General features: G+C 34.4%; 1 protein-coding gene across 1 annotated transcript; it reads left to right on the top strand.

The window, feature by feature from the left end:
• Positions 1 to 366: 366 nt before the first annotated feature.
• On the top strand, positions 367 to 25,228 carry LOC141522934 (rho GTPase-activating protein 32-like). The gene is given in 10 exon segments (XM_074236288.1): positions 367 to 448; positions 9,545 to 9,681; positions 9,813 to 9,974; positions 10,433 to 10,505; positions 16,146 to 16,263; positions 16,721 to 16,866; positions 21,330 to 21,525; positions 23,388 to 23,533; positions 24,007 to 24,090; positions 24,996 to 25,228. Coding segments are annotated over 10 exon segments (1,377 nt in total).

Below are 25,228 nucleotides of genomic sequence, written 5' to 3'. Positions count from 1 at the left end.
CAGTTCAGTTTGGGGCATGTTGAATTTAAAATGTCTACAAGATAGCAAATTTGTGGCACTTAGTAGGCAGTTGGAGACAGGAGTTCAATGGAGTAGTCAGGTCTAGATAAATGGATTTGAGAACCATCAGCATAGAGATGGTAATTAATTTTCTGTCTGTTTTGGAGATCACCAAAGTGAAATCGTATAGATGAAGAAGAGAACACGATCCAGCCCAGTGCTGTGGGGGTTAGCAGGTGTGACCTGGATGAAGATACAGAAAAGGAGGCAAAGAAGGAATTGACGGATAGGAGGGAAATCAGAAGACACTAGTGTCCAGAAAACCTAGATAGAAGAAACTAGCATGCAGAAGAAGATGATTGAGAGATGCTAAAGATTGCAGAAAGTTCCAAACGAATGAGGACTGAGAGACCAAAGGCCATTGGATTTGTCAAATTAGAGATCATTGGTAACCTTGTATAGAGCTCATTATACTGTATTATTCCTGCTGCTAGTATCCTTAAGAAACTACTACTACTATCATTAATATTATTACTATTATTTTCCTAGAGTCTTGAGAAAACCATTTCATTGGATTGATAAGCAAATCACGTTGTCAGATCTTATGAACTAATGAAAAATTACTTTATTAACAATGTATAGGATCTGGAGGTATAAAAGACATAGGACATATGAACCAATTAAGAACCTGGTGCAACAACCTAGTCATGAAGTGATCTTGGTAGTATCTGCATCAGTGAAGAAAAAGGGTCATGTATCATATATGTGACAGTAGAAATGGCAAGATGTAGCAACTAACTTAATGTATGGGGGGAAGGAGAGTGAAGAGTCAGAGATAATGCCTAAGTTAGAAATCTAGATGGCTAGTGTTATTGATGGTGCCTTCAACAGAAATAGTGAAGTTTTATAAAGAGGAAGATTTGGAAGGGAGAGAGAGATCAATTCTGTTTTGAAGTTGCTGGACTTATTATACCTTTGGGACATTTGGTTTAAAATGTCAATTAGGAAAAGGGTTTTGTAGGACCAAAATTCAACTCAGACTAGATACATACTTATATACACACACATTTTATATGTACATGTACATATACATGAATACAAGTCAATTCATAGCAATTATATTTAAGTTCATGAAAAATGATGACATTTCCAAGAGAAAGAATGGAAAAATAAAACCTGAAACAAATATGCTACTATCCAGCTATATTTTTCCCATACTACACTGATTTCAGAGTTTGAATCAGAGTTTAGTTAACATATTGTTTATATCACATTACTTTTTATTTTTTGTATCACAAGAGTAGTAAACATTGTCTTTTTCTCTAGGATGGTAATTGTTAGGGCAAACCCCCCAACCTCACTATTATAACTTCCTTTTAAAAACATATTTTAGTTTCTCTTCCTTTCATATTGTCTGTCACTAATAACAGTTCCTTTATAATGAAGCCTCTCTATTGAAGAAGTATTTTGGCTTTACAAAATCAAGTATTAGAAATTCAAGTGTTTAAAAAAATCTATACCTATTGTTTAAACAGGCTTTATCAATAAGGTTCTTCTAAATTGAGCTTGCATTAAAAAGAGTGATTGTAATGGTATGAGTTCTAATACTCTTTACTCCAGAGGTTGAGTTAAAAGATGAGAAGATAGTTGATAAGGGGTAGTATTAATTTTGAAAGTTGCGTTGATTTTTTTGCTATCAAAAACTATTATTCACAGGTCTGTATGATAGTGTTAATACTAAAATGATTTATTAACAGGAACTCTTCAAAAATTGCTTTAAAAAGTTTAAACTTTTAATTACAAATTTTCTTACTCCAGCTCCTTTTTCATCCATTGAGAAACCAAGAATTATGTGATACCTATTAAACATGTAAAGTAGGTGAAAAACAAACTTTGCAAAGACTAATATGTATATGTTGCCAAAATTCCCCTAAGAATATAGAAGCTAAAAAAATGTGATTCAGTCTGCTCTTGAGTTCTTCAGTCCTCTGAATGTATAGTAGTTTTCATCATGAATCCTCAAAAGTTATTGCGGATCATTGTATTATTCAGAATAATTAAATATGTCGTTCTCCTGGTTCTGCTTAATTCACAAAGGCATTTTCTGAAGGTTTCCTGAAACCATCTATGTCATCATTTCTTATAGCCCAGTAACATTCTATCACAGTCATATATCACAATTTGTTCAGTATCCTTCAACTTCTAATTCTTTACAGAACTGTTATAAATATTTTTATAATGTGGGCTTATTTTCTTTGATCTCTATGACATACAGACCTAGTAGTGATATTCCTGGGCCAAAGGGTATACCTGATTTTATCACCCATTCAGTAGAAATCCAAATTGCTCTCCAGAATGATTGGACCAGTTTTCAACTTTAGCAACAGTACATTATTTTCCATATTTTTCCAAAGCTGTTTATCACGTGTCATTTTCTTTTTCTGTCACATTAGCCAATATCATAGGCATAAAATGTTACCTTAAAAGTTTTGATTTGCATTTGTCTAATCAATAGTGATTCAAAGCATTTTTTAAAATTTGATTGTAGATATTTGATTTCCTATCCTGAAAACTGCCTGTTCATATACTCTGACTATTTATCAATTGGGGAATGGTTCCTATTTTCATATTTGGCTCATTCTCCTATTTATTTGAAAAATGAGGCCCTTGTAGGAGAAACTTGCTTTTTAAATTGAGATTTATATATAAAAAAGAGTGATTTTTTTTCAATTACCTGTTTTCCTTCTAATTTTATCTGCATTTGTTTTGTTTATGTAAAATTGTTATAAAATTAAATCCATTTTAAGGTGATTAAAATCCCTTTTACCTCATGATGTTTTCATCTTTTGTGTAATTAATTTAATTAATTAATTTAATTAATTTAATTCGTCCCTTATTAGTATGTCTGACAGGCACTTATTCCTATGTCTTGCTAATTTGCTTATGGTGATACCTTTTTTAGCTAGATCACATACTGATTTTAATCTTCTGTTGGGATATGGTAGAGGATGTTGTTCTAGTTTCTGCCAGACTGTGTTCCAGTTTTCCCAGTAATATTTAGTGAATAGTGAATTCTTGCCACCAAACCAAGATCTTTGGGTTTATCAAATATTAGATTATTTGTGGTCATTTCCTTCTGTATATTATAGCCATGCTATTCCATAGATCTACCACTGTATTTCTTATACAGTGCCAGATCATTTTGATGATTCATGCTTTTGACATAATTTGAAATCTGGTACTATTGGACCACCATCCTTCACTTTTTTCCTTTGATTCCCTTGATATTCTTGACCTTTTGTTCTTCGAGATAGATTGTCTATTTTTCCTAGCTCTATAAAATAGTTTTTTGGTAGTTTTACAGATAATACTAATGCTAATACTCCTACTGATAATAAATTATCTTAGGTAACATTATCATTTTTATTAATATTGGATGGGTCTATCCTGAAGCAATGAATATATTTCCACTTGTTTAGATTTGGCTTTATTTTGGGGGACTGTCTTGTAATTATGTTTGCATAAATCCTGTGTGTTTTTTGGCAGGTAGACTCACAAATATTTTGTACTATTTTCAGTTATTTTAAATGGAATTTCTGTGTCTATCTCTTCCTGCTGTGTTTTGTTGGTAGTAGAAGTACTGATAATTTATGTTGGTTTATCTTATATCCTACATATTTTTTGCTCAAGTTGTTACTTATTTTGACTAGTATTTTAGTTGATTCTCTATGGTTCTCTTCATATACCATCATATCATTTTCAAATAGTGATAGTTTTATTTCCTTTTTGACTTATTTTCATTCTTTTAATTCTTGTCATTTTTGCTAGCATTTCTAGTACTGTACAGAATAGTAATGGTAATAATAGACAACATTTCTTCACCTCTGTGATCGGGGAGGCTTCCAGTCTATCCCAATTCATATAATGCTTGTTCTTGGTTTAATTAGATACTGCTTATCATTTTAATAATAAATCCAATAATTTAATAATAAATCCAACAATTATCCATTTAAGAATAAATCCATTGATTCTTGTGTTTTCTAGCATTTTAATAGGAATTGCTCATTGTATTTTGTCAAAAGCCTCTTCTGCATCAATTGAAGTAACCATATGGTTTATCTTGTTTTTGTCATTAATGTAGTCATTTATACTGATAGTTTTCTTAATATTTAACTAGTCCTACATTCTTGGTGGGAATCTTATCTGGTCATAGTGACATTTCATCTTTGTGTGTTTATATTGCTGTACTTTTTTGTAGTATGTCATTGCAGTTTTTTGTATCAATATTTATTAGTGAAATTAACCTGTCCTTTTCTTTCTCTGTTTTTGCCCTTTCTTGAGATACTATTTTGAATAGGCACAAAGAACAGTATAATCTTAATATATTTCAAAAGGAATTTGCATCATTTCTCCGACTTTAGACTTGCTTCACACAGTTTGTAAATTGTCTTCGCCTTCCTTAGAAACAAAATGTAGATTCTTTTTTATTATTAACATCGCCATCTGTCAGTGAGATTCTAAAACTAAAAGAAGCACCTAAAGTTTGGAACTGTTGAAAAATTTTAGGGTCCCCATAATATTATGTAGCTATCCAACTATGGAAAATTCTCTTTTTCATGGCATTACCAAAATGTTCAGTGGTTTGCTGTCATGGAAAGGAAAACAGTGTTGATATCAGTAATATGATATCAAATCATTATATTAGTGGATGGTGCTATTTTAATTAATAATAATATCAATTCACAGTTTACAGTCTTTTATACTTTGCAAAACAAAAGAAAAGTTCTCCATTAAAGTTTTTCCTTGGAAGTGGCTTTTTTTTAAATTTTTGCAAGGTTATAGGTTTAAGTAGCTTGCCCAAGGCCACACAGCTAGGTAATTATTAAGTGTCTGAGGTCGGACTCCAGGGCTAGTGCTCTATCTACTGTGCCACCTAGCCACCCCATAAGTGCCTTTTTAAAAAATATTTATTTATCTGTTAATGAAATAATTACTAAAGGAATCTCTAACTAGCATTGCCATATATTTCTTAAATTAGTTAGGAAACCAAATAGTATTTTGAATAAACCATCATGAAGTTTATCTTTTGTCCCAGTAGATTCTTATTTAACCATATCTTTTTTTTGAATTGTATCTTCCCAGTCTCTCCTGGAATCCATTTCTTCCCCCCCTTTTTTTTTCTTTATCTCTTTCTTCCTTTTCTTCCTCATGATTCTCTTCTTCCTTCTCCACTTTCCTTTCCCTCTTCTCTTTTCTTTCTCTCTCCCTCTCAGAAGAGTGGGCATAAAAAAGATGACAGCTCTGGTTTCTATTAAGTTCCATGCTGGAGGAAGGTTTTTCATTAAAACCTTCCATTAAAGAAAAGAAACCCCACTTAAACTCCATGTAATAAAAAATTAACTATCTCCTTTGGTTTTCATAGCACTTTCTCTCTGATGGTATCTTTTTTCTTTGTCATAAAACAGGGACCAGTTATTTATTATTAATTATTTTGCATTATTATAAACATGTCACTTAATATAAAAAGTTTAAAATAATTTCAGATTTTGAAGTTTTTTTAAGAAAATCAAAGAATTTCATCATAGAATCATGTATTTTTATTTGTAATAGGGCCTTAATAGGATTATCCAGCTTCCTTTTTTCCATTGAAAAGGAATTGAAACTCAGAGAAATTTAAGTGATTTACCAGAAGTCCTTCTGGGTAGGAAACACGATAGAACTTAGAGCTGACTCCAACTCCCAACAGCATTTCCATTAAAACAAACATGGCCAATCTTTAATTTTTATATGTAAATCTATACTCTTCTTTGCTATAACTGCATGAAGAAACATCATTATTGTTACTGTTAAAATCACTGAACTGATTTCTATGCCAATTTTCATTTACTGAATTTTAAAGGGTATGTACTATTGCGTTTTTTTTAGAAGTCAAGAACTGTTCTAAACCTGATTTCCACCCCCCCATTCTAACATAAATTAGAATGTATTGAATGAATTATTTATTAGTCCTTTGCAGTCAACCTTGGAAATTAAACCAGCTTTAGCACAACTTCATTATAATCCCAGAGTGAAATATATATATATAGCTCTCAGAGCAAAAGGCTACTTGGAGGATCTCCAGTCTCATTGGAACATTGTGGGCATACATAAGTGGGGGTGAAATGGGAAAAGGATTAAGTTACTCCAAAAAGCTTCCTTTCAATTCTAGGATCTGTTAAAGTTATGTAGTCTCTACTCTATTCATGTACCACCAAAGTATATGTATATATAGTACATGGTTATCAAAAATAAAGATACAGCATGGCATAGTACATGTAGCTCTAGATTGGTAGCTAGGATGATTTGAGTAAAGTTATAATATTTGATACTGACCATTAACAAGGGCAGTAACTTCTCTGTACCTCAAGCATGTCTTTAAGACAATAAATTAGGATTATAAATCTTGTAGAGTAGCAGGAAAAAATATAAGAGATATTATTTTTGGATTATTCATTAATATTATTTCTATTACAATTCCTATTCTCAATTCATATAATCAAGAATTAACTTCTATATTTCCTCAAATACAAGACAGAAACCCATTGAATGCACACAAAAAAGATATATCAGTACACAGCAAATGGCAATCAGAATATTTATTGATGAAAATCAACCATATAGGAATATAACTCACTTTTTTCCGTTGTTCTTCCTCAAAGTAATCAATATATTGATACTTTATAGGATTATAGCCTAACCTAGTTAATCACTAACTAGCAATGACCATTTTCATTAGGTTCTGAAAATTAACTTTGAATTTCATTTTCTTTCCTTTACCTTCTTTGTTTTTGTTTTCTTTCTCTAATTGCATGAAAATTTGAAATTGCTTAGTGCCAGCCTAGCTTCTGCATTTTTTCATAGAAATTCCCAGCTGAGCCCAGGAGAAGCTTGTTCTCCATGATCTCTCTTAATGAAACTTAACTTTTACTGTGAAACCTTCTGTTTGTATGTTGTAGTAGTAATTATCTTTTACCTATTTAGCCTCTTATCAAATGTAGATTATTTTTTTGGGGGGGGGGGTTTACTGAAGTCCTGAAATTTAGATTAAAAATTGTAATTTAGATTAAGATGGCCAATAGGTTTTAAATATTATTTGGGAACAAAGTAAGAATAAAGTCTTAATCTCCTCTCTGCTTCTGATTTACCCTGACAAACTAGTTTTTATCTTTTCTCATCTATAAAATGTTCTCAAGGATTTCAATAAGATTAATACTATCATGTAAACTTTTTGTGTTTGTTCTTGAGACTCTCCTAGATATTAAATATGAAGTTTACCTTTCGTGTATTCAAACACTGGGAAACATTCAGGACCTTTTATTATTTAGGAACTATCATGCTTGGAAAAGTCCCTTAATGAGAGTCCATTTTATCATGTTCAATAGACATTTGGACCAAAATATAGAATTGATAATATCTTTTATTATTTTATTTTCATAAAATAATGATATGGTAATATGTAATCTTATTTTTCAGTGTAGTTTCTCTATTTTGAGATGCATTTTATAACAAATGTTACAATTTGTTTTGAAATATTGAGATTAATATTTTTCTTTATAACAATTACATTATAAGTTCTAGTTTTACATATATATTTTAAATGATATTGAAATCACTATCATTTTGATAACTAGAATATTCTTTATTCATCCTTAACTAATGCAGAAGGAGATACTCAGTTTCAAACATTTCATTTCCGTGTACTAGCATAAACCAGCTTCACTACTGTTCTTATTCAATTGTAAAACCAATTATATCATATAGGGATTCTTTATCCACTTATATTTAGAAAAATTATGGATTTTTCAAAGAAACATCATAATTTCTTCTGAAGGGTTCCAAATGTTTAACAATGAGACCTTTATTTCTATTTCATTTGTATGGTAGTGTTTTTTGAACTGGAAAATATTTTATAAATTTAATATCCATAGTTTTAACTTTCTTATGGATGGATTTATTTTATTTACTGGATCAGAGTGTGAATTTGAGGACTTTTCATTGTTTTATTTTTCTGTCCATTTTTTTAAGATACCTACTAGAAGTAGTAGTTTATGGTGAAAAATTTTGTTATAAAATGAATTTACTTCATCCTTATTATCACTTGAAAGGAATAATTTTTTTCTTTTTATTCAAATACCCTTTGACATAGCTATGCATGTTTTGTGATTATATGAAAGAGACTCTGTTCTTTTAAAATGTCAGACAGTTTTGTGAAGAACTTCATTTTTTTAAATTAAATTTTATTTTCTTGGAGGTCTGACTTTGTTCTCTCCCATCTTCTCCTTGCACCCTCACCCCTCACCCCATATTCCCTTGATTCCTATTGAGAAAGAAAGAAAAACAAAACCCATGCATAATGTTTAAATTAAAGAAATTTATTTATTCTTATCTTTCTAGTGTTTTAAATGGTAATATGCATTATAACTTATCAAACTTTTTCTGCATCTAGTAAAGCAATCATATAGATTTTGTTGCTTGTTAATAGTATGGTCAATTATGCTCATAGTTTTACTTCTGTTGATATAACTATACAATCTTGCCACAAATCTAGACTGATTATAGTACATAATCTTTATGATATGTTACTGTATTCTATTTGCTAATATTTTATTTAACATTTTTCCATTAAGATTTGTTGGGGATGGTGACCTATGGTTTGACCTATGATTTTTACTTTGATGTTTTTCCCTTTTTGAACTCTTTCTTGTTTAGGTATTGAGTTTATATATGTATAGTGGAAGGAATTTAGTAGGATACTTTCTTTTCCTTATTCTTTAATAGCTTTTATAATATTCAAATTGTTCTTTAAATATTTGGTAGAATTTGATTGTAAATACCATCTAGTCCTGGCTTTTATTTGCTGTCCCTGCTTTGTGAGTTCTTTTATGACAAGTACAACTTCCTTTTCTAAAATTTAGTATTTTTTAGTCCTCTATTCTCATTCTATTAATCTGGAAATTTCATATTTTTATAAATAATCATTACATTTAGATTTTCAGTTTTAATGACATATAATTTGGCCAATAATTTCTTTTGCTTCATCATCATTGGTTTTGAATTTACACTTTTTCATTTTTGTTACTAGTAATTTTCTGTTTAAATCAGTTTAGTAATGGCTTATGTAAATTATTGCTTTTTTAAGGGCTTTTTGTGCAAGGCAAATGGGGTTAAGTGGCTTGCCCAAGGCCACACAGCTAGGTAATTATTGAGTGTCTGAGACTGGATTTGAACCCAGGTAATCCTGACTCCAGGGCTGATGCTTTATACACTGTGCCACCTAGCTTCCCAAATTTATTGCTTTTTCAAACAGAGCTTATTCTTATTTATTATTTTATTTTTTTCAGTTTTTATTAAACTCTTTCATTTTCAGGATTTCTCTTTTGTTTGCATTTGTTTGTTAGGGGAGAAGTCTAAGTTGTAATGGGACTCAAACCAGAGGAGCCCAGGGATGGTGTCTGCAGCTCCCCTGCTCCAGAATTCTACCCCCAGCCCTGTTCGGGATCTCCAGGGGGACAGCTCCAGAACCAGCACCAGAGCCTCTACTGCCCCACAGACTCACACCCCCGAGGTCCAGCCCCACCTCTGATCCAGCAGGTCCAGCTCTTGGGCCTTCAGAGTCCCAGTTCCAGTTCAGCTGCTAGTCTGGTTGATCGGGGTTGATCCTTCCTCTGGGCCCAGATTTACCCGCCCGAATTCAGCCACAGCTCCTGCTGGAGACAAATCCAGAGGTAGATGTTCTTTCTCTTGGCTTTTCTTTCTGGGTTTTTTTGAGTCAGATTTCTTTTAAGAGGTTTGTTTCATGTGAACATATTCCCGACCTGAAGAAAGAACCTTATGTTCAAGATATACATTCTGTTGCTTCCCTTTGTAAGCTGTATTTTCGAGAACTCCCAAACCTTCTTCTCACTTATTCTCAGTAAGTCGTTGCTGATTTGGAAGTAAGTCTTTTTAAGTTGGAAACTTTATTATAGGTTGTTTAAAAGACAGAAGACAAACTAATTGGTTTGGCCAAATGCAAGTAATGATTTTAGAGCCAAACTTGAGGCTTAGCTGAAAGTTTTCCTTATTTTTCCACTAATGTTCATTGCCATTCACAATCCTTGCTGTTTCAGCAGGTTTTGTTTTTTGTTTTTTGTTTTTTTAGTCTCTGTTTTTGGATATCTAACTTAATGTCCCACAGAATTTTTCATCTAGCTTTTATGATTGTATTTTTATCAGTTTCAGTGATCATATAAGTATAAATCTTTTTTTATTAATATGTTGTATGTTTCCAATTCAGTATTATGAGGGTAAAGAAACCCAATCCAAAAATTGAACTGGGTCTGAAGAGCTTCAATTAATAATTTCTTTCAGCAAAATTCAGTGATGTATTTATCTCTCTGTCTTTGTGTTACAGGATGCAGTTTCTGCAGCAACAGATGAAGAATGGCTAATAAAAATTCATGATGTCATCCAACAACTCCCCCTCCACATTACAGTTCTTGCCTTGTGTTTAAAATACCAAGTAATAGTTTAAAATACCAAATAATAGGCCTAGTGATATCTAAAATTAACTTCTTTGACTAGCTCACTTTTAAAAAAAGTTGTCCAAAAATAATTTTTTCTGGACTTGATTAGAAATAAGCTTTTTTATGATTAAATTGATTTTTTTGTTGTTTGACCTCAGCATTTTGAAGAAAACACAGATTTTTTTGAAATGTCTCCTTTTAAATGTTTTATCATTTTAATTTTACATAAATATTGTTCATTTTCTAGAAAATATTTATATAATTATTCAATTTACTTCCTTGGATATAAAGTGATTTACTCTTCCATTTACTCCAGCAGCTGTTCTAGACTTTCTCTTTTGTCCTCAACTCTCCTATGTCTCTCCTTATTCTCTCAGGTGCTGTATTTCATATTTCAGCAAAAAAAAAGACAGGGTTATTCATCAGGAACTTCTCCCATTTTCTTATCTCACATCCTTCTGACATCATCCTCTTCCCCCATATCTGACCATTCTTTCTTAGTCTTCTTTTCTGAATCTTCAACCATGCCATGTCCATTGACTGTGAGTGACCCCTCCTCTTTTTTCTCTGTACTCTCTTAATGACCTTATTAGCTGTTATGGATTTAATTTCCATCTCTATATAACTGATTCCCAGAACTCTATAATCAATCTTTTTTCCTCCAGCTTCCAGTAGAATATCACCAACTGCTTATGTCCAAAATAAAATTATTTCTTTTCCCTCTAGCCTTCATTAATAATGCTTATGCTTCATTTTTGAAGACCATGACACAAGGAAGTGATGCCAGGAATTGGTTTGAGTGAGGAGGTACTGTGCTAGGTCATCAGCTTCATATTTTCCTCCATAGTCATCTGGGGCCCGTGGCCAGATATGTATCAGGACAACTGGAGATGGCCCTGGATGTGAGGCAAGCAGAATTAAATGACTTGCCCAGGGTCACACAGCTAGTAAGTGGAAAGTATCTGAGACTGAATTTGAACTGCTGCTCTGACTCCAAGGCTAGTGGTCTATTCACTGCGGCACCTCACTGCCCAGACTTCATTATTACTATCGAGGGCACCCATCATCCTTCCAGTCAACCAGGTTCACATCACTATCATTTTCAGTTCTTCACTCTCACTCACTCATATATCAAATCAGTTGCCAAATCTTTTAGTTTCTTTTGCCATGTTATATGTCAACACAGGTCTCTTTTTGTCCACCTCTACATAGTTTCCATCAGGGTCTCACTGATAGTCTTTTAATTAATCTTCATGTCTTGGGTCTTTCTTTACTCTCTCTTCCACATAGTTGCCATAGTATTTTCCCAATACATACTTCTGATCATTGCATTACTTATTCATTAAATTCCAATGATTCTCATTACCTCTAGGATCTATTCATAACACAATATCTAGCATTATGGGAGACTATATAAATGATTATTTGTTTCCTTCTAGGGTTAAGCAAACTCCTCTGTATAATCTGTCTTCTAGTCTTTTTAGACGCTTCTTCTTGCCAAGGGTTTAATAGTCCAACTGTAGGAAACAGCTTGCTATCCCTCATACATATATTCTCACCTACATGCCCTTTTTAGAAGTTTAAGTCCTATTACTTGAATGTTCTTTTTCCAACTACTGTTTCCTTCACAAATCCTTATTGAATTCTACCTTATTTAGTTGGCTTTTCCCAGTCTTCTCAGATGCTGATAATCTTTCCTTCGGAAGCAGCTTCATGGGAACAGATTTAGAACTGGAAAGACTTTGTTGGACATCAAGACTGTCCCCTCATTTTACAGAGAGTGTTTAAGTGACTTTTTATGTTATGTAATTAAAATGTGGCAGGGTTTAGTCTGATTCCTTCCCAGGTCTCCTGATTCTTCCTGCCACCAAGTTTTCTGCATTCTCTGACACAAGAAACAGACCACACAAAAGGAAGAATTAGTTGAAAGATTTGGCTCTTTATTTATATAGGTTTAGAAAGAATCAACGCTAATTTTCTCAGCAGAAAAGAAGCTCTATTTAGCAACACATCACACCATCCCTGAGACAAATGATAAAACAGAAAGATAGGCAAGAAAGTCATGTGTGTGTGTCTGTGTGTATTAACCCAATGACTCTACCTCTGATAGACACAAAGCTTCCACACTTTCTGACCTTCAACTAATGCTACTTCTCTCTAGGAAAGATGACAATTGCAACAGACAATTCCTGGAGGATATATAGCCTTAGTTTCCCACAGTCTTACATATAAGCCTGCTCCCTGTGATTACATTTTAAACTCAGCTGTATTAAACTTCCTTTTTTCTTTTTTTTTAGGTTTTTTTTAAAGGCAAATGGGCTTAAGTGGCTTGCCCAAGGCCACACAGCTAGGTAATTATTAAGTGTCTGAGGCCGGATTTGAACTCAGGTACTCCTGACTCCAGGGCCAGTGCTCTCTATCCACTGTGCCACCTAGCAGCCCCAACTTCCTTCTTTCTTGGGAGTAGAAAGAGAGCCTTACAACATATAGAAGCAGTAAGATAGCATCTTACTCTACAAATAATTCTTTAACTCTGTACCTATTATTGTGCTTGTTATCTTGCTCAGAATATAAGCTCCTCAAAGCAGAGACACTTCTTACTCAGTGTGTAGAACAGAATAAATGCTTCTTGATTAATATAGATAGGTAAGAATTTGAAGTTATCAGATTCATATACAGTACTAAGGTCTTGTGTTTGTATACTATTCTGTAGTTGTTCAAAGTCTTTTAACATATATATTTTCTGATTTGGTCTGCAAGGATACGTTGAGGAGGTAAATAAGCACAGTTATTGATGTACTGTTTTATCAGAAACCAAGATTAAGTATCTGTATATGGCAAAAATGGTGTTAACCTGCATTCATAAGAGGGAGTTTACTTCCCAGAAGTTCTTAATACCAATGGAATTACAGGTTTAGTCCCTATCTCTGTCACTTCTTCATGCATTTTTTATTCAAGTCAAACTGGTGTGTTCCTACTCCTAAGGTTTTTAATTCTCTACTACAACCACTCTTTGAATTATCCAAAGACAATAATTTGAACCCATCTTAGTCCAATTCATCCCTCCTTAGGCAACTTGGTGACCTCCTCATTCCCGAGGGATCACCATCCTGATACAAAACTTAGTTCAAACACCCAGTTGATATAGACCGCTATAGCTCAGAATTCCTGAGCACTAGAGATCAGATAGTTTCTGCCTCCTGGTAACTCAGATTAGGCATATACCACCACACCCAGTGAATTTATGGAGTCTTGCAAACTAGTGGTTTTGTCACAGAAAAAAAATCCCTTTGTTCTGCAGAATTAAGTCTCCCAATCCTATGGAGGCAGGATAGCTCAATAGAAAGGATTCAGGATTTGAAGTCAGGAAAGACCTGAGCTCAGATGCCAGCTTTCTTTATATCATCTATTTTACCTTGAACAAGGTACCTCATGTGAACTCTTGCCCTCAGTTACCTCAAAATGAAAATGAGATGGGTTAGATTCATTCATTGTTTGGGTCTCTTATGCTGCAGTCCATCTAATCCCCTAACTAAGAGCTTTTACTTACTCAGCAAAGTTTAAGTTGGTTTAAGATCTTGATTTAAGATCTTGATTTAAATACTCTTAACCATGTTTTTTTTAGTTGAAAAACATGAATAATAGTACCAACTTAACTGACTTTTGTGAAAAATCAGATAATATAGCATATGAAAAGCATATAAAATTATTACTGTTATTGATCAAGAGGGACAAAATTATCATTTTTATTAGGTCAGTTTGCGCATTCATGTGAAATCTACACTGACTCCTTTGAAGATTGAGATACAGGGAACACTACTTCCTGTCACCTCTCAATTTCAGAATAATAACTCTACTACTTCTGTAGTAGAGTTGCTACCTTTAACATGAGAAAAAGTCTATAATTTAGATCCCTCTAAAAACCAAGAGCTAAATTACTGTTGCTTGATGAAATGGCCAACACAGCTGTCTTATTTGGATTTTTTTTAGTTTTTGCAAGAGAGTGGGGTTAAGTGGCTTGCCCAAGGCCACACAGCTAGGTAATTACTAAGTGTCTGAGGTCAGATTTGAACTCAGGTACTCCTGACACCAGGGCCAGTGGTCTATCCACTGTACCACCTAGCCGCCCCATCATATTCGGAATTTGAACCCAGATCTTGCTAACCCTAAGTCCAGCATGCTAGCCCACTCTCCTTCATGTATTACTTAAATTGTGGGAATCCTAATATCAAAGAATGTGGCTGCCATATATGAGAGAATGTATTCCTTTTTCCACCTGAGGAAACCAGAACATTGTCCTCTTCTCCTTACTTCTCCAACTTCCCATGCAATTTGAAAAAGTACTTCTCAAACTTTAGAAAACTGAAACAATTTCTTAGCCCAGGAATATCATCTCCAAAAGGAGTCATGAGAGATGAGGAATCTGAGTTGAAGCTTAAGGCACAAAAAACAACATGTGGACCTCAAGAGAAGAGAAAATATCAAGACTAGGAACTCTGACCAAGATGACAGGATAGGAGCTGAAGCATGGGAAGAGGGGGAAAGCGAATAAGCATTCATTTATTGCCACACACTGGGCAGAAACTAGTGAAGAGGGAAAAAATGACCTTAGAGATTTAGTAAAAAGTTTAACCCTTCCTTTTTCCATTTGTCACTGCCATATCTGCCACGTTGGACCCCTAGGGCCAAAGTGAGAGCAGAAAAAAGGCAGAAGGGAGCAGTTAGATGGTGATGGAGAGAGAGTGTGTGTCAAGGTTTGGAGTCAGAAGGACTCATTTTCCTGAGTTCAAATCCAGCCTCAGAGACTAGCTGTGCATCCCTGGGCAAGTCGCTTAACTCTGTTTGCCTTAATTTCTTCATCTGTAAAATGAGCTGGAGAAGGAAATGGCAAATCACTCTAGTATCATTGCAAAAAACAGACCAAAACAACCCAAAATACCCAAATGAGGTCCTGAAGAGTTGATAGAAAAAAAGACTAAACAATGATAAAAGCATAGTCCCAGGTAATTGCTGACCAGGGAGGAAGGTGAGGAAAATCTCACTGAGGCAGCCACAGGGCCACCTAACTGCTACTGTTTTTTCTGGGTGTTATTTTTGTGACTGGTTGTAATTAAATCAGGTACCTATATAGTCAAAGATCACCATGGCTGGTTATCTAAATGTTGGGCATATTTTGATCAAATTTTCCCAGTTCTTTTATTATTGACTGTAGTTTTTAGTTGTTGCAGTAACTATATTCAGTATCTATAACTCCTTTCTTCCAGTTATTTAAGACTTATAATTAATTGATTGCAAAGTTTTCATTTTTTTGTTCTTTTTTTAGGTTTTTGGAAAGGTAAATGGGGTTAAGTGGCTTGCCCAAGGCCACACAGCTAAGTAATTATTATGTGTCTGAGACCGGATTTGAACCCAGGTACTCCTGACTCCAAGGCCAGTGCTTTATCTACTACACCACCTAGCCGCCCCATTTTTGTATGTTCGTTATTTCCTTCTTTACAATTGAAGAAATACATTTCAATTAATGGGATTCTGCTGCTTGTGGAATGGAATGCTAATTGATGGATATTTTCAGTCTGCTAACAGATGTTGGTGTGTTTATTTCATTTTCCAGAACATTGGAGTTCTTAATGAAACACTTGTCCCTTATAGCTGATTATTGTTCCATCACAAATATACATGCCAAGAACCTTGCAATTGTTTGGGCTCCAAATCTTCTAAGGTAATTTGTACTTTTTGCCTTCAATAAACTTGTCAGAAATATAAGATCATTTTAGTACTATCTTTATCATACAATTTTCATCAAATATTTTGTTAATGAAACACATAGAGAATTATAACTTACTACTGCATTCTATTCCAGCTCTTAGCACAAAACCCACTTAACACTTTATAGGTATAGATACTATAAGTTTGATTGATTTAGAGGATTCAGAATAGGTTACAGCATTGTGACAGTGGGCAAGTCAAGTCACGTCACTTCCCCTCTCTATGTTTCAGTTGCTTTATTTGTTTAATGAGATGTAGATGTCATGTCTCAGAATCATATATATATATATATATATATATATATATATATATATATATATCCTTCAATTTTAGAATTAAATAATTTGCTGATTCATATACCAGCGTCTGCTTACCTTAGTGAATTTCTAAAAGCAACTTTTTTTCCACAGATCAAAACAGATAGAATCTGCTTGCTTCAGTGGGACAGCTGCCTTCGTGGAAGTGGGAATTCAGTCAATGGTGGTCGAATTTATTCTTAATCATGTGGATGTTCTCTTCAATTACAAAATTAATGCAGTCATTCAGGATGGGGCAGGTATGACTAAGCTTGTATCAATTCACACTTTTCTCTATAAAAGTGACTTCTCCTAAAAGCATAAAAAGGGGAAATCAGTTTTCCTTGCTATATGAAGAAAAAGAGATGATGTTAGACAATTTTCTAATTCCTTTACAGAAGAATCATTACACCAAGGCCATTTACTATGAATAAAGAAAATACCACATGTTAGCTTTTTTATACAATTATAGCAAAAAAATTGTTTTTGCAGTGATATTTACATGTTTCCAAAGCTACCAGAAGTTGATTTTATCTCATCTTCCATGAAAAAATCTTTCATCTTTAGCCCTCTTTCCACTCCCATTATCCCATTGATTACTGAGACTCTCATTAGTCTCAATGGACATTCCTATGGAGTATCCTAGCTGTTTTTCTTGCATCATCCTTTCACATTTTCAGTCTTACTTCACAGTATTTTCACATAGTTCCATTGAACTACTTGCTGTGCCTATATCTTGTTTTTCTGTGTCCCATATCAGTAATTTTGAACACAGCATCCTCTAGTCTTGTAACAGACTATTCAAACTCGGTCTCATTTCTGTTTATTATAGTGTTTGTTTTCTCTTTTTAATTAATTTTTTCCAATTACATGCAAAAGATAGTTTTCAACGATCATTCTTTTGCTAGTTTTTGAATTCCACAATTTTTTTTTACCAACCTCTCTTCCCTCCCTCCTCCCTGTAGCAGCAAACAATTTGATATAGGTTGTACATGTACAATAGTTTTAATATATTTCCCTATTAGTCATGTTGTGAAAGAAGAATTAGAACAAAAGGGGGAAACTAAAGGAAAGAAAAAACAAAAGAAGATTTAGAAAGTGAATCTAGTATGTTTTGCTCCGCATTCAGAATCCATAGCTTGTTCTCTGGATGTGGATGTCATTTTCCTTAACAGGTCTCTTAGGATTGTCTTTGGTCACTAAACTACTGAGAGAAATTGCTTCCCTCATAGTTTATGACCTCACAATGCTGCTGTTAATATGTACAGTGTTCTCCTGGTTCAGTTCACTTCACTCATTATCAGTTCAAGTAAATCTTTGTGCTCATGGTTTCTTTTTTTTAGGTTTTTTCAAGGCAAATGGGGTTAAGTGGCTTGCCCAAGGCCTCACAGCTAGGTAATTATTAAGTGTCTTAGACCAGATTTGAGCCCAGGTACTCCTGACTCCAAGGCCAGTGCTTTATCCACTACGCCACCTAGCCGCCCCATGCTCATGATTTCTTATAGAACAATAGGACTCTATACTATTCATATACTGTAACCTGTTTAGCCGTTTCCCACTTAAATGATGTACTGTTTCTCAAAATTTCACAAATATTTCTATTAGCTAGCCTTAGCTTTATGATGTCTTCCTCATCCCTTTTAATTAGATCTATTTTTGCTTTGAGTGAAATCAGGATTGCTACCCTATTTTTTGTTGACTTGTGCTGAAGCATAATATATTTTGCTCCAGTCTTTTACCTTTACCCTGTGTGTATCTCTCTGCTTCAACTATGTTTCATATAAACAATACATTATAGGATTCTACTTTTTTATATGAGAGTTCATTTCATTTGCATTCACAGTTAAGATTACTAATTCTGTATTTCCTGCCTTCCAATCTTCTCTCTTCATACTTTTTTCTCTCTCTTTTCCCCTTACCCCTCCTCACGAAGGTTTTGCTTCTAACTGGTACATCTCTCAATCTGTCCTCTCTTCTACCTATTCTTTTCCTTTTTCTTCTTCCTTTCCCCTTTTACTTTTTTTAACTTTTACTTTATCTTTATTTTTATTTAATGCTTCCCTTTTTTACTTAACCCTTTTTACTTCCTTTTTTTACTCAACCTTTACTTAATCCTCCCCTTTCTTACTTAACCGTTACTTCCTTTTTTACTTTATCTTATTTTTACTTAATCCTTCCCATTTATCAGTCTTACCTTCTGCTTTCTTTCGCCTTGTGCCCACTTCCCTGTAGGATGAGATAAATTTCCAAATCTATTTGAGAATGTGTTATACTGCCTTTGAGCCAAATCTGTTGAGAATAAGATTTACTCAGAGCTTCTTTCCCTTTTCCATAATAAGTCCTTTGTACCTCATTATGTATTATTATTTGTTCTCTAATGTCTTCTCTCTCTCTTATAATCCTCTTTTTTACATCTTAATTGTATCAGTACACTCTGGCAAAGTATATTTCTTTCAACTGTCCTGATAGAAGTCCAATTCTCAAGAGCCAAAGGCATCCTTTACATCACAGTTTAAACTCATGCCTTGTTTTCAAGAGCATTCCCTCCAATTGTCCCAATATAAATGCAACCCACTAGAGCTAAGAGTTTGATCACATCCCTGTCAGTTATTATACGTACACTTCCTTTCCAGGTACCTTCCCTTCCACTGACCCAATAGGAATACAATTCTCAAAAGCTAATCACATCACAGTCAATTTATACACATACCCTGTCTAAATATGTTCCTTTCAATTGTTCTAAGAGAAATATGGTTCTCAGGAGTTATCTAACATTTTGTCCCCTTGTGTTTAACTTTTCTCACCTCTCTTAAGTGTTATATTTGAAGATCAAATTTCCTGTTCAGTTTTGGTCTGTTTATCAGATGAGTTAGTAAGTTCTCTATTGTTTTTAAAGTTCATCTTTCTCCTGAAAGAATATGCTGAATTTTACAGGATTCTTGATTGAATCTATGCTCCTTTGCTCTATGTAATATCATATTCCAGGCCCTCCAGTCCTTTAATGTTAAAACTGATAAATTCCATGCAATCCTGCCTGTGATACCCTGGTATCTGAATTCCTTCTTTTTTGACTCCTTGTAGTATTTTCTCCTTTAACTGAGAATTCTGAAATTTGGCTAAATATCCCTTTGGGGTTTTTATTTTGGAATCTCTTTTGGGGTGAGGGTGATCAGTGGTTTCTTTCCAGTACTATTTTTATCTTCATATTCTAGGATATTAGGGCAGTTTTCCATGATAATTTTCTGCTTGTTATTGCCCAAGCTCTTTTTTTCTGAATTTCTGATATTTTCAGGTAGACCAATAATTTGTAAATGATCCCTCCTAGTTCTATTTTCCTGGTCAGTCATTTTTCCTAAGAGGTATTTTACATATTCTTCTTTTTTTCAGCCTTTTGGTTTTGTTTGATGGAATCTTATTGTCTCTCAGAGTTACTCATTTTAATTTGTCCAATTTTAGTTTTTAAGATTTTATTTTCTTCAGTTAGCTTTTTTGTGTCCTTTTCTGGTTGGTGGACTTTATTTTCTAGCTGGTCAATTTTATTTGTAAAATTATTGTTTTCTTTAGTTAATTTTTCATAATTTTTTTTCATGACTCATTTCTTTTCTCCATTTTTTTCTTCCTTTCATTTTTTATTTTTTAGGCTTATTTTGTAAGGCAAATGGTGTTAAGTGGCTTGCCCAAAGCCACACAGCTAGGTAATTATTAAGTGTCTGAGACCAGATTTGAAGCCAGGTACTCCTGACTCCAAGGCCAGGGCTTTATCCACTAAGCCACCTAACTGCCCCTCTTTTTTGATTTTTAAAATGCTTTTTGGGCTCCTCTTTCATGAGGTCTTTCTGCAATCTAGACCTATTCAGTAGCCCTTTAGCGGCTTCAGATGTAGGCACTTTGTCGCTTCTTTCCTTTTCTGAGATCCCCAGGAGGGCAGGCCAATAAAGGATCAGTTTCCCAGGACTTGAAACTTTGCTCTCTGAGCTGGAGTTGGGACCTTTATTGTGGGAAGAACTGTGCCAAGACCTTAGTAGTGCTCTGGCTAAAAGCCTCTTGCTGCCTTCCCAATTCTCCCACATCCATTGACCTACACTTACTTCCCTTTGACCCATGAAATAAACCTTTTCCTGAAATTCCTCCAAGATATCTGGCTGAAAAGCTGTTTGTTTACCTGGGGTTTTTTGGTGGGTTCTGTTGCTTTAGGATCTCTTTAGAGTCTTCATTCAAAATTGTTTAAGGAAAAGCTCCTGGAGCTTCCTATCTTTTTGCTGCCATTTTGACTCCACCCCCCCAAGTCCCTCCAAAAAGATTTCCTTAGTCTCTTTTAAGAAGCTCTTCTGATAACTACCTCAGTGTGGTCTTACTCCAGTGCTTAGTGTTCTACATATAGTAAAATAAATGCTTTTACTTTTATTCATTCACACCTTCTCCTTTCCCCCCTTTCAACTAGAAATGATTATCTTTCCCTTGATTAGCACTAATTGTTTTTTCAAACAAGAATTTTAATTATTTTTGTATATGAGTCATTCTACTCTTCAACCAGAGTATACTCTCCTTGAGACCAAGGCCTTAGGTGTTTTCTGCTTGGGATCATCCAGGACCTAACACAATTCGGTCTACTGTTGGGGCTTAAATGTTTCTTGACTGGAGTTGGTATTCGGAACATTTTTTAAAGCAGGACACATCCTCCTTTTCTATTTTAACAAGTCTCATTTTCCCTTTCTACTTGCAGGTTCTCTTTCAAGGCCCAAGTCCTTGATGGTATCCTCTTCATGCACCAAACTAATGACTTTGGAGGAAGCCCAGGCAAGAACACAAGCTCAGGTCAGCTCTCCAACTGTGTCCGACAACAAATATATCAAAGTGGGAGAAGGGCCTCCTGCACTTCAAGGAAAATTCCACACTATAATTGAGTTCCCTCTTGAAAGGTGAAGTAACTGATTTTATTTAGGTTCAGCTTTTAATCCTGTAATCAGGGAAGGGTCTAGCAACTCATAATGAATCCTCAGTGTGGTATGGCATCCAAGAAAACTAGTGATCTTCAGCCTGGATTGAGGTTCTTTATTTTTTTTTATCTTTAGGAAAAATACAATGTCATTCTTTGAATACCCTTCCATTTAGGAAGCCATTTCAAGGGCAAGTAGGTGTGATGCAGTGGGTAGAGCACTAGACGTGTCAGGAGGATCTGAGTTCAAATCCAGCCTCAGACACTTGATATTTACTAGCTGTGAGATCTTGGGTAAAATGAGTGGATTGAACTTATAATGCTAAGATCCCATCTCAATCTATTTTTAAAAAATTTTATTTGAGTTTTACAATTTTTCCCCCAATATTTCTTCCCTCCCCCCACCTCCCCCACAGAAAGCAATCTGTCAGGCTTTACTTTGTTTCCATGTTGTACATTGATCCAAATTGATTATGATGAGAGAGAAATCATCTCCTAAAGGAAGAAACAAAAAGTCTTAGAGATAACAAGATCAGACAATAAGATATCTGGTTTTCTCTTCTAAATTAAAGGGAATAGTCCTTGAAACTTGGTCAAATTCCATGGCTCTTTATCTGGATACAGATGGTATTCTCCATTGCAGACAGCCCAAAATTGTCCCTGATTGTTGTACTGATGGAATGAGCAAGTCTATCAAGGTTAAACATCACCCCCATGTTGCTGTTAGGATGTATAGTGTTTTTCTAGTTCTGTTCATCTCACTCAGCATCAGTTCAACATAAATCCCTCCAGACTTCCCTGAATTCCCATCCCTCCTGGTTTCTAATAGAACAGTAGTGTTCCATGACATACATATACCACAGTTTGCTAAGCCATTCCCCAGTTGAAGGACATTTGTTTGATTTCCAATTCTTTGCCACCACAGACAGGGCTGCCATGAACATTTTTGTACAAGTGATGTTTTTGCCCTTTTTCCTCATCTCTTCAGGGTATAGACCCAGTAGTGGTATTCCTGGGTCAAAGGGTATACTCATTTTTGTTGCCCTTTGGGTGTAGTTCCAAATTTCTCTCCAGAATGGTTAGATGAGTTCACAGCTCCACCAAACAGTGTAATAGTGTCCCAGATTTCCCACATCCCTTCCAACAATGATCATTATCCGTTCTGTTCATGTTGGCCAGTTTGAGAGGTGTGAGGTGGTACCTCAGTGAAGCTTTAATTTGCATTTCTCTAATAATTAATTATTTAGAGCAATTTTTATATGGCTATGGATTGCTTTGATCTCCTCATCTATAAATTGCCTTTGCATATCCTTTGCATAACCATTTGTCAATTGGGGAATGGCTTTTTGTTTTAAAAATATGACTCAATTCACTGTATATTTTAGAAATGAGTTCCTTGTCAGAATCATTAGTTGTAAAGATTATGTTCCCCAATTTACTACATTTCTTTTGATCTTGGTTACAGTGATTTTATCTGTGCAAAAGCTTTTAACTTAATGTAATCGAAATCATTTACTTTGTTTTTGGTGATGGTCTCCATCTTTTCCTTAATCACTGCTCATCTTTCCATAGATCTGCCAGGTAAATTAGTCCTTGTTGATTTAAATTTTTTATTTTATAATTTTTAAATTTTATAAAGTATTAGTGTTGTCCTAGAGTTCTTCATTACTGTTCAGATATCTGATTTGTTTGGGGAATGTTAACTTCACAGTAGACTAAGGAATATATAAAACTATTTCAGTTTAACATTTTCCAAATTTCGTAGCTTTTCCCATGTTTCTCATTTTCTTGTAATAACTCATCTTTGAGTATCTTAGCATTGATTTCTTCTCTTCATTGTCTTAGGAAAAGACCCCCAAACAAAATAAAGAAATCTCCTGTGGGCAGTTGGAGTTCCTTTTTCAATTTAGGAAAATCATCATCTGTTTCTAAGCAGAAACTTCAGCGTAATGAGAGTGAGCCTTCAGATATCAAACCAATGGCTCTGAAAGGTGAGTATCCTTCATTTGAGCTCACGTGACAAATTTTTTTTAAACTCAAGCTCAGTACTCTTCAGAGCCAAGACTGTGGCCTGATTACAAGGAGACATGGCATCTCCCAGAGGATGTTTTTTTTTTATCAACCAATTGAAATGTTACAAGATGAGTTCCCTTCCTTATATTGATGTCAGCAAATCATGACCTTGGGTCTAACACATCAGCACTGTATTCTTCATTGTATTCATCATCTGTCATTCAGCACTCCCTTCCTCAACCCTCTCCTTAACATTTCATATAAAGTGCATAAGTGTAAAAACATTGTAAGACAGGATTAGACAAGGTACTGAATTGAATATGTGATAAAGTACTAGATGGACATATTGATATTCATTAACTTAAAATTATGTATATAAAAATGGTGTTCCTGTTCCAGCAAATATGTAGATTGTGAATAACACATATATGTTTTGGTTTTGATTCTTTAGGGAGCCGGGCAGGAGGAACCCTTCGCTCAGCTAAAAGTGAAGAATCTCTCATTTCTCTTCATGCAGTTGATGGTAAGAATGAAAGCACTAGATAATGTATAATGTATTTAATTTTTAAAATACAGTAGTATTTCTGTACTTTCAAATATCAGTCATATCCTTTGAGACAGTCTATTGATAAACATTTAGCCTTTGTCTAATTAGTCTTTGTCTCTGATCTACTGTTGCCTGCCCTGATGAAGTTCTTTCATGGTTCAGTGTTTTGCCAGTCTTTAATCTTTGCTCTTGGGTTTGTACTTATGCAACTCAAGTATTTTACACTTGATTAACAATATCTGATTAAAACTTGCTATAAAGCTGTATGTGTATTAAGTTTCACTGTATGGAGATGGTGCTGTCTATTAAATGATTAAGATTCTACATAAAACAAATCAGTTTCTAATCACAGATCTAGAAGTGGAAGATTTCAGAGGTTGTATGGTCCAAAACCCTAAGGGTATTTTTTGTTATAGATAAGGAAAATAGACCCTGAAATTAATGTCATTTATCCTTTCCATGATAAGGTTTTTTAAAATTCAGTATATCACTAAAGATCTGTGATTGGGAAACTGGAGGATTTTGCACAACTTTATATCTTTTGATTTATGTATAAGATTTTTAGTAACATTTGTCAGTACTTGAAGGGACTTGACCTTCAAGGGACTTTGTTTTCTGATTATTCTTTTTCAAATCAAGGGAGAGTACCTGCCTTCTCTGTAGACACCCATGAGGAAATTGAAACCTCTGGACAAGTTGTTTTAGTTTTCTTTCTGAACCAGCTGTACTTTCTACAGCTTTTGCATGTGGGACAGAAGATCAAGGATGGCCATTGTGAGATGTGGAAAGCAGCTTTTTTTTAAATTTTTCAGAGGGGTAATATTTTGCTATCTATTCAGGATAACAGAGACTACCTTTACACTCTCGTTTTTTTCTTCCCAATTTCCTACTAGGAGCAATTGCCCATGACTCCTCTCAGCATCTCATTCCTGTCAGTTCTGTCTCTCTTATCCCACCACCACTGCCTCCGAAAAATGTCGCCCGTATGTTGGCCTTAGCATTGGCAGAATCTGCACAGCAAGCTTCAACTCAGTCATTGAAGAGACCAGGGAATTCTCATGTTGGTTGTCCAAATGATGGAGACACTGCAGTGGCAACACCTGAAGATAAACAGTCCAATTTTTAA

This window comes from Macrotis lagotis, chromosome 4 (genome assembly GCF_037893015.1).
Source record: "Macrotis lagotis isolate mMagLag1 chromosome 4, bilby.v1.9.chrom.fasta, whole genome shotgun sequence".
In the NCBI taxonomy this organism is placed as follows: Eukaryota; Metazoa; Chordata; class Mammalia; order Peramelemorphia; family Peramelidae; genus Macrotis; species Macrotis lagotis.
The sequence above is the reverse complement of the archived record's forward strand: the minus strand, read 5'-3'. Positions and strand labels throughout refer to the sequence as shown.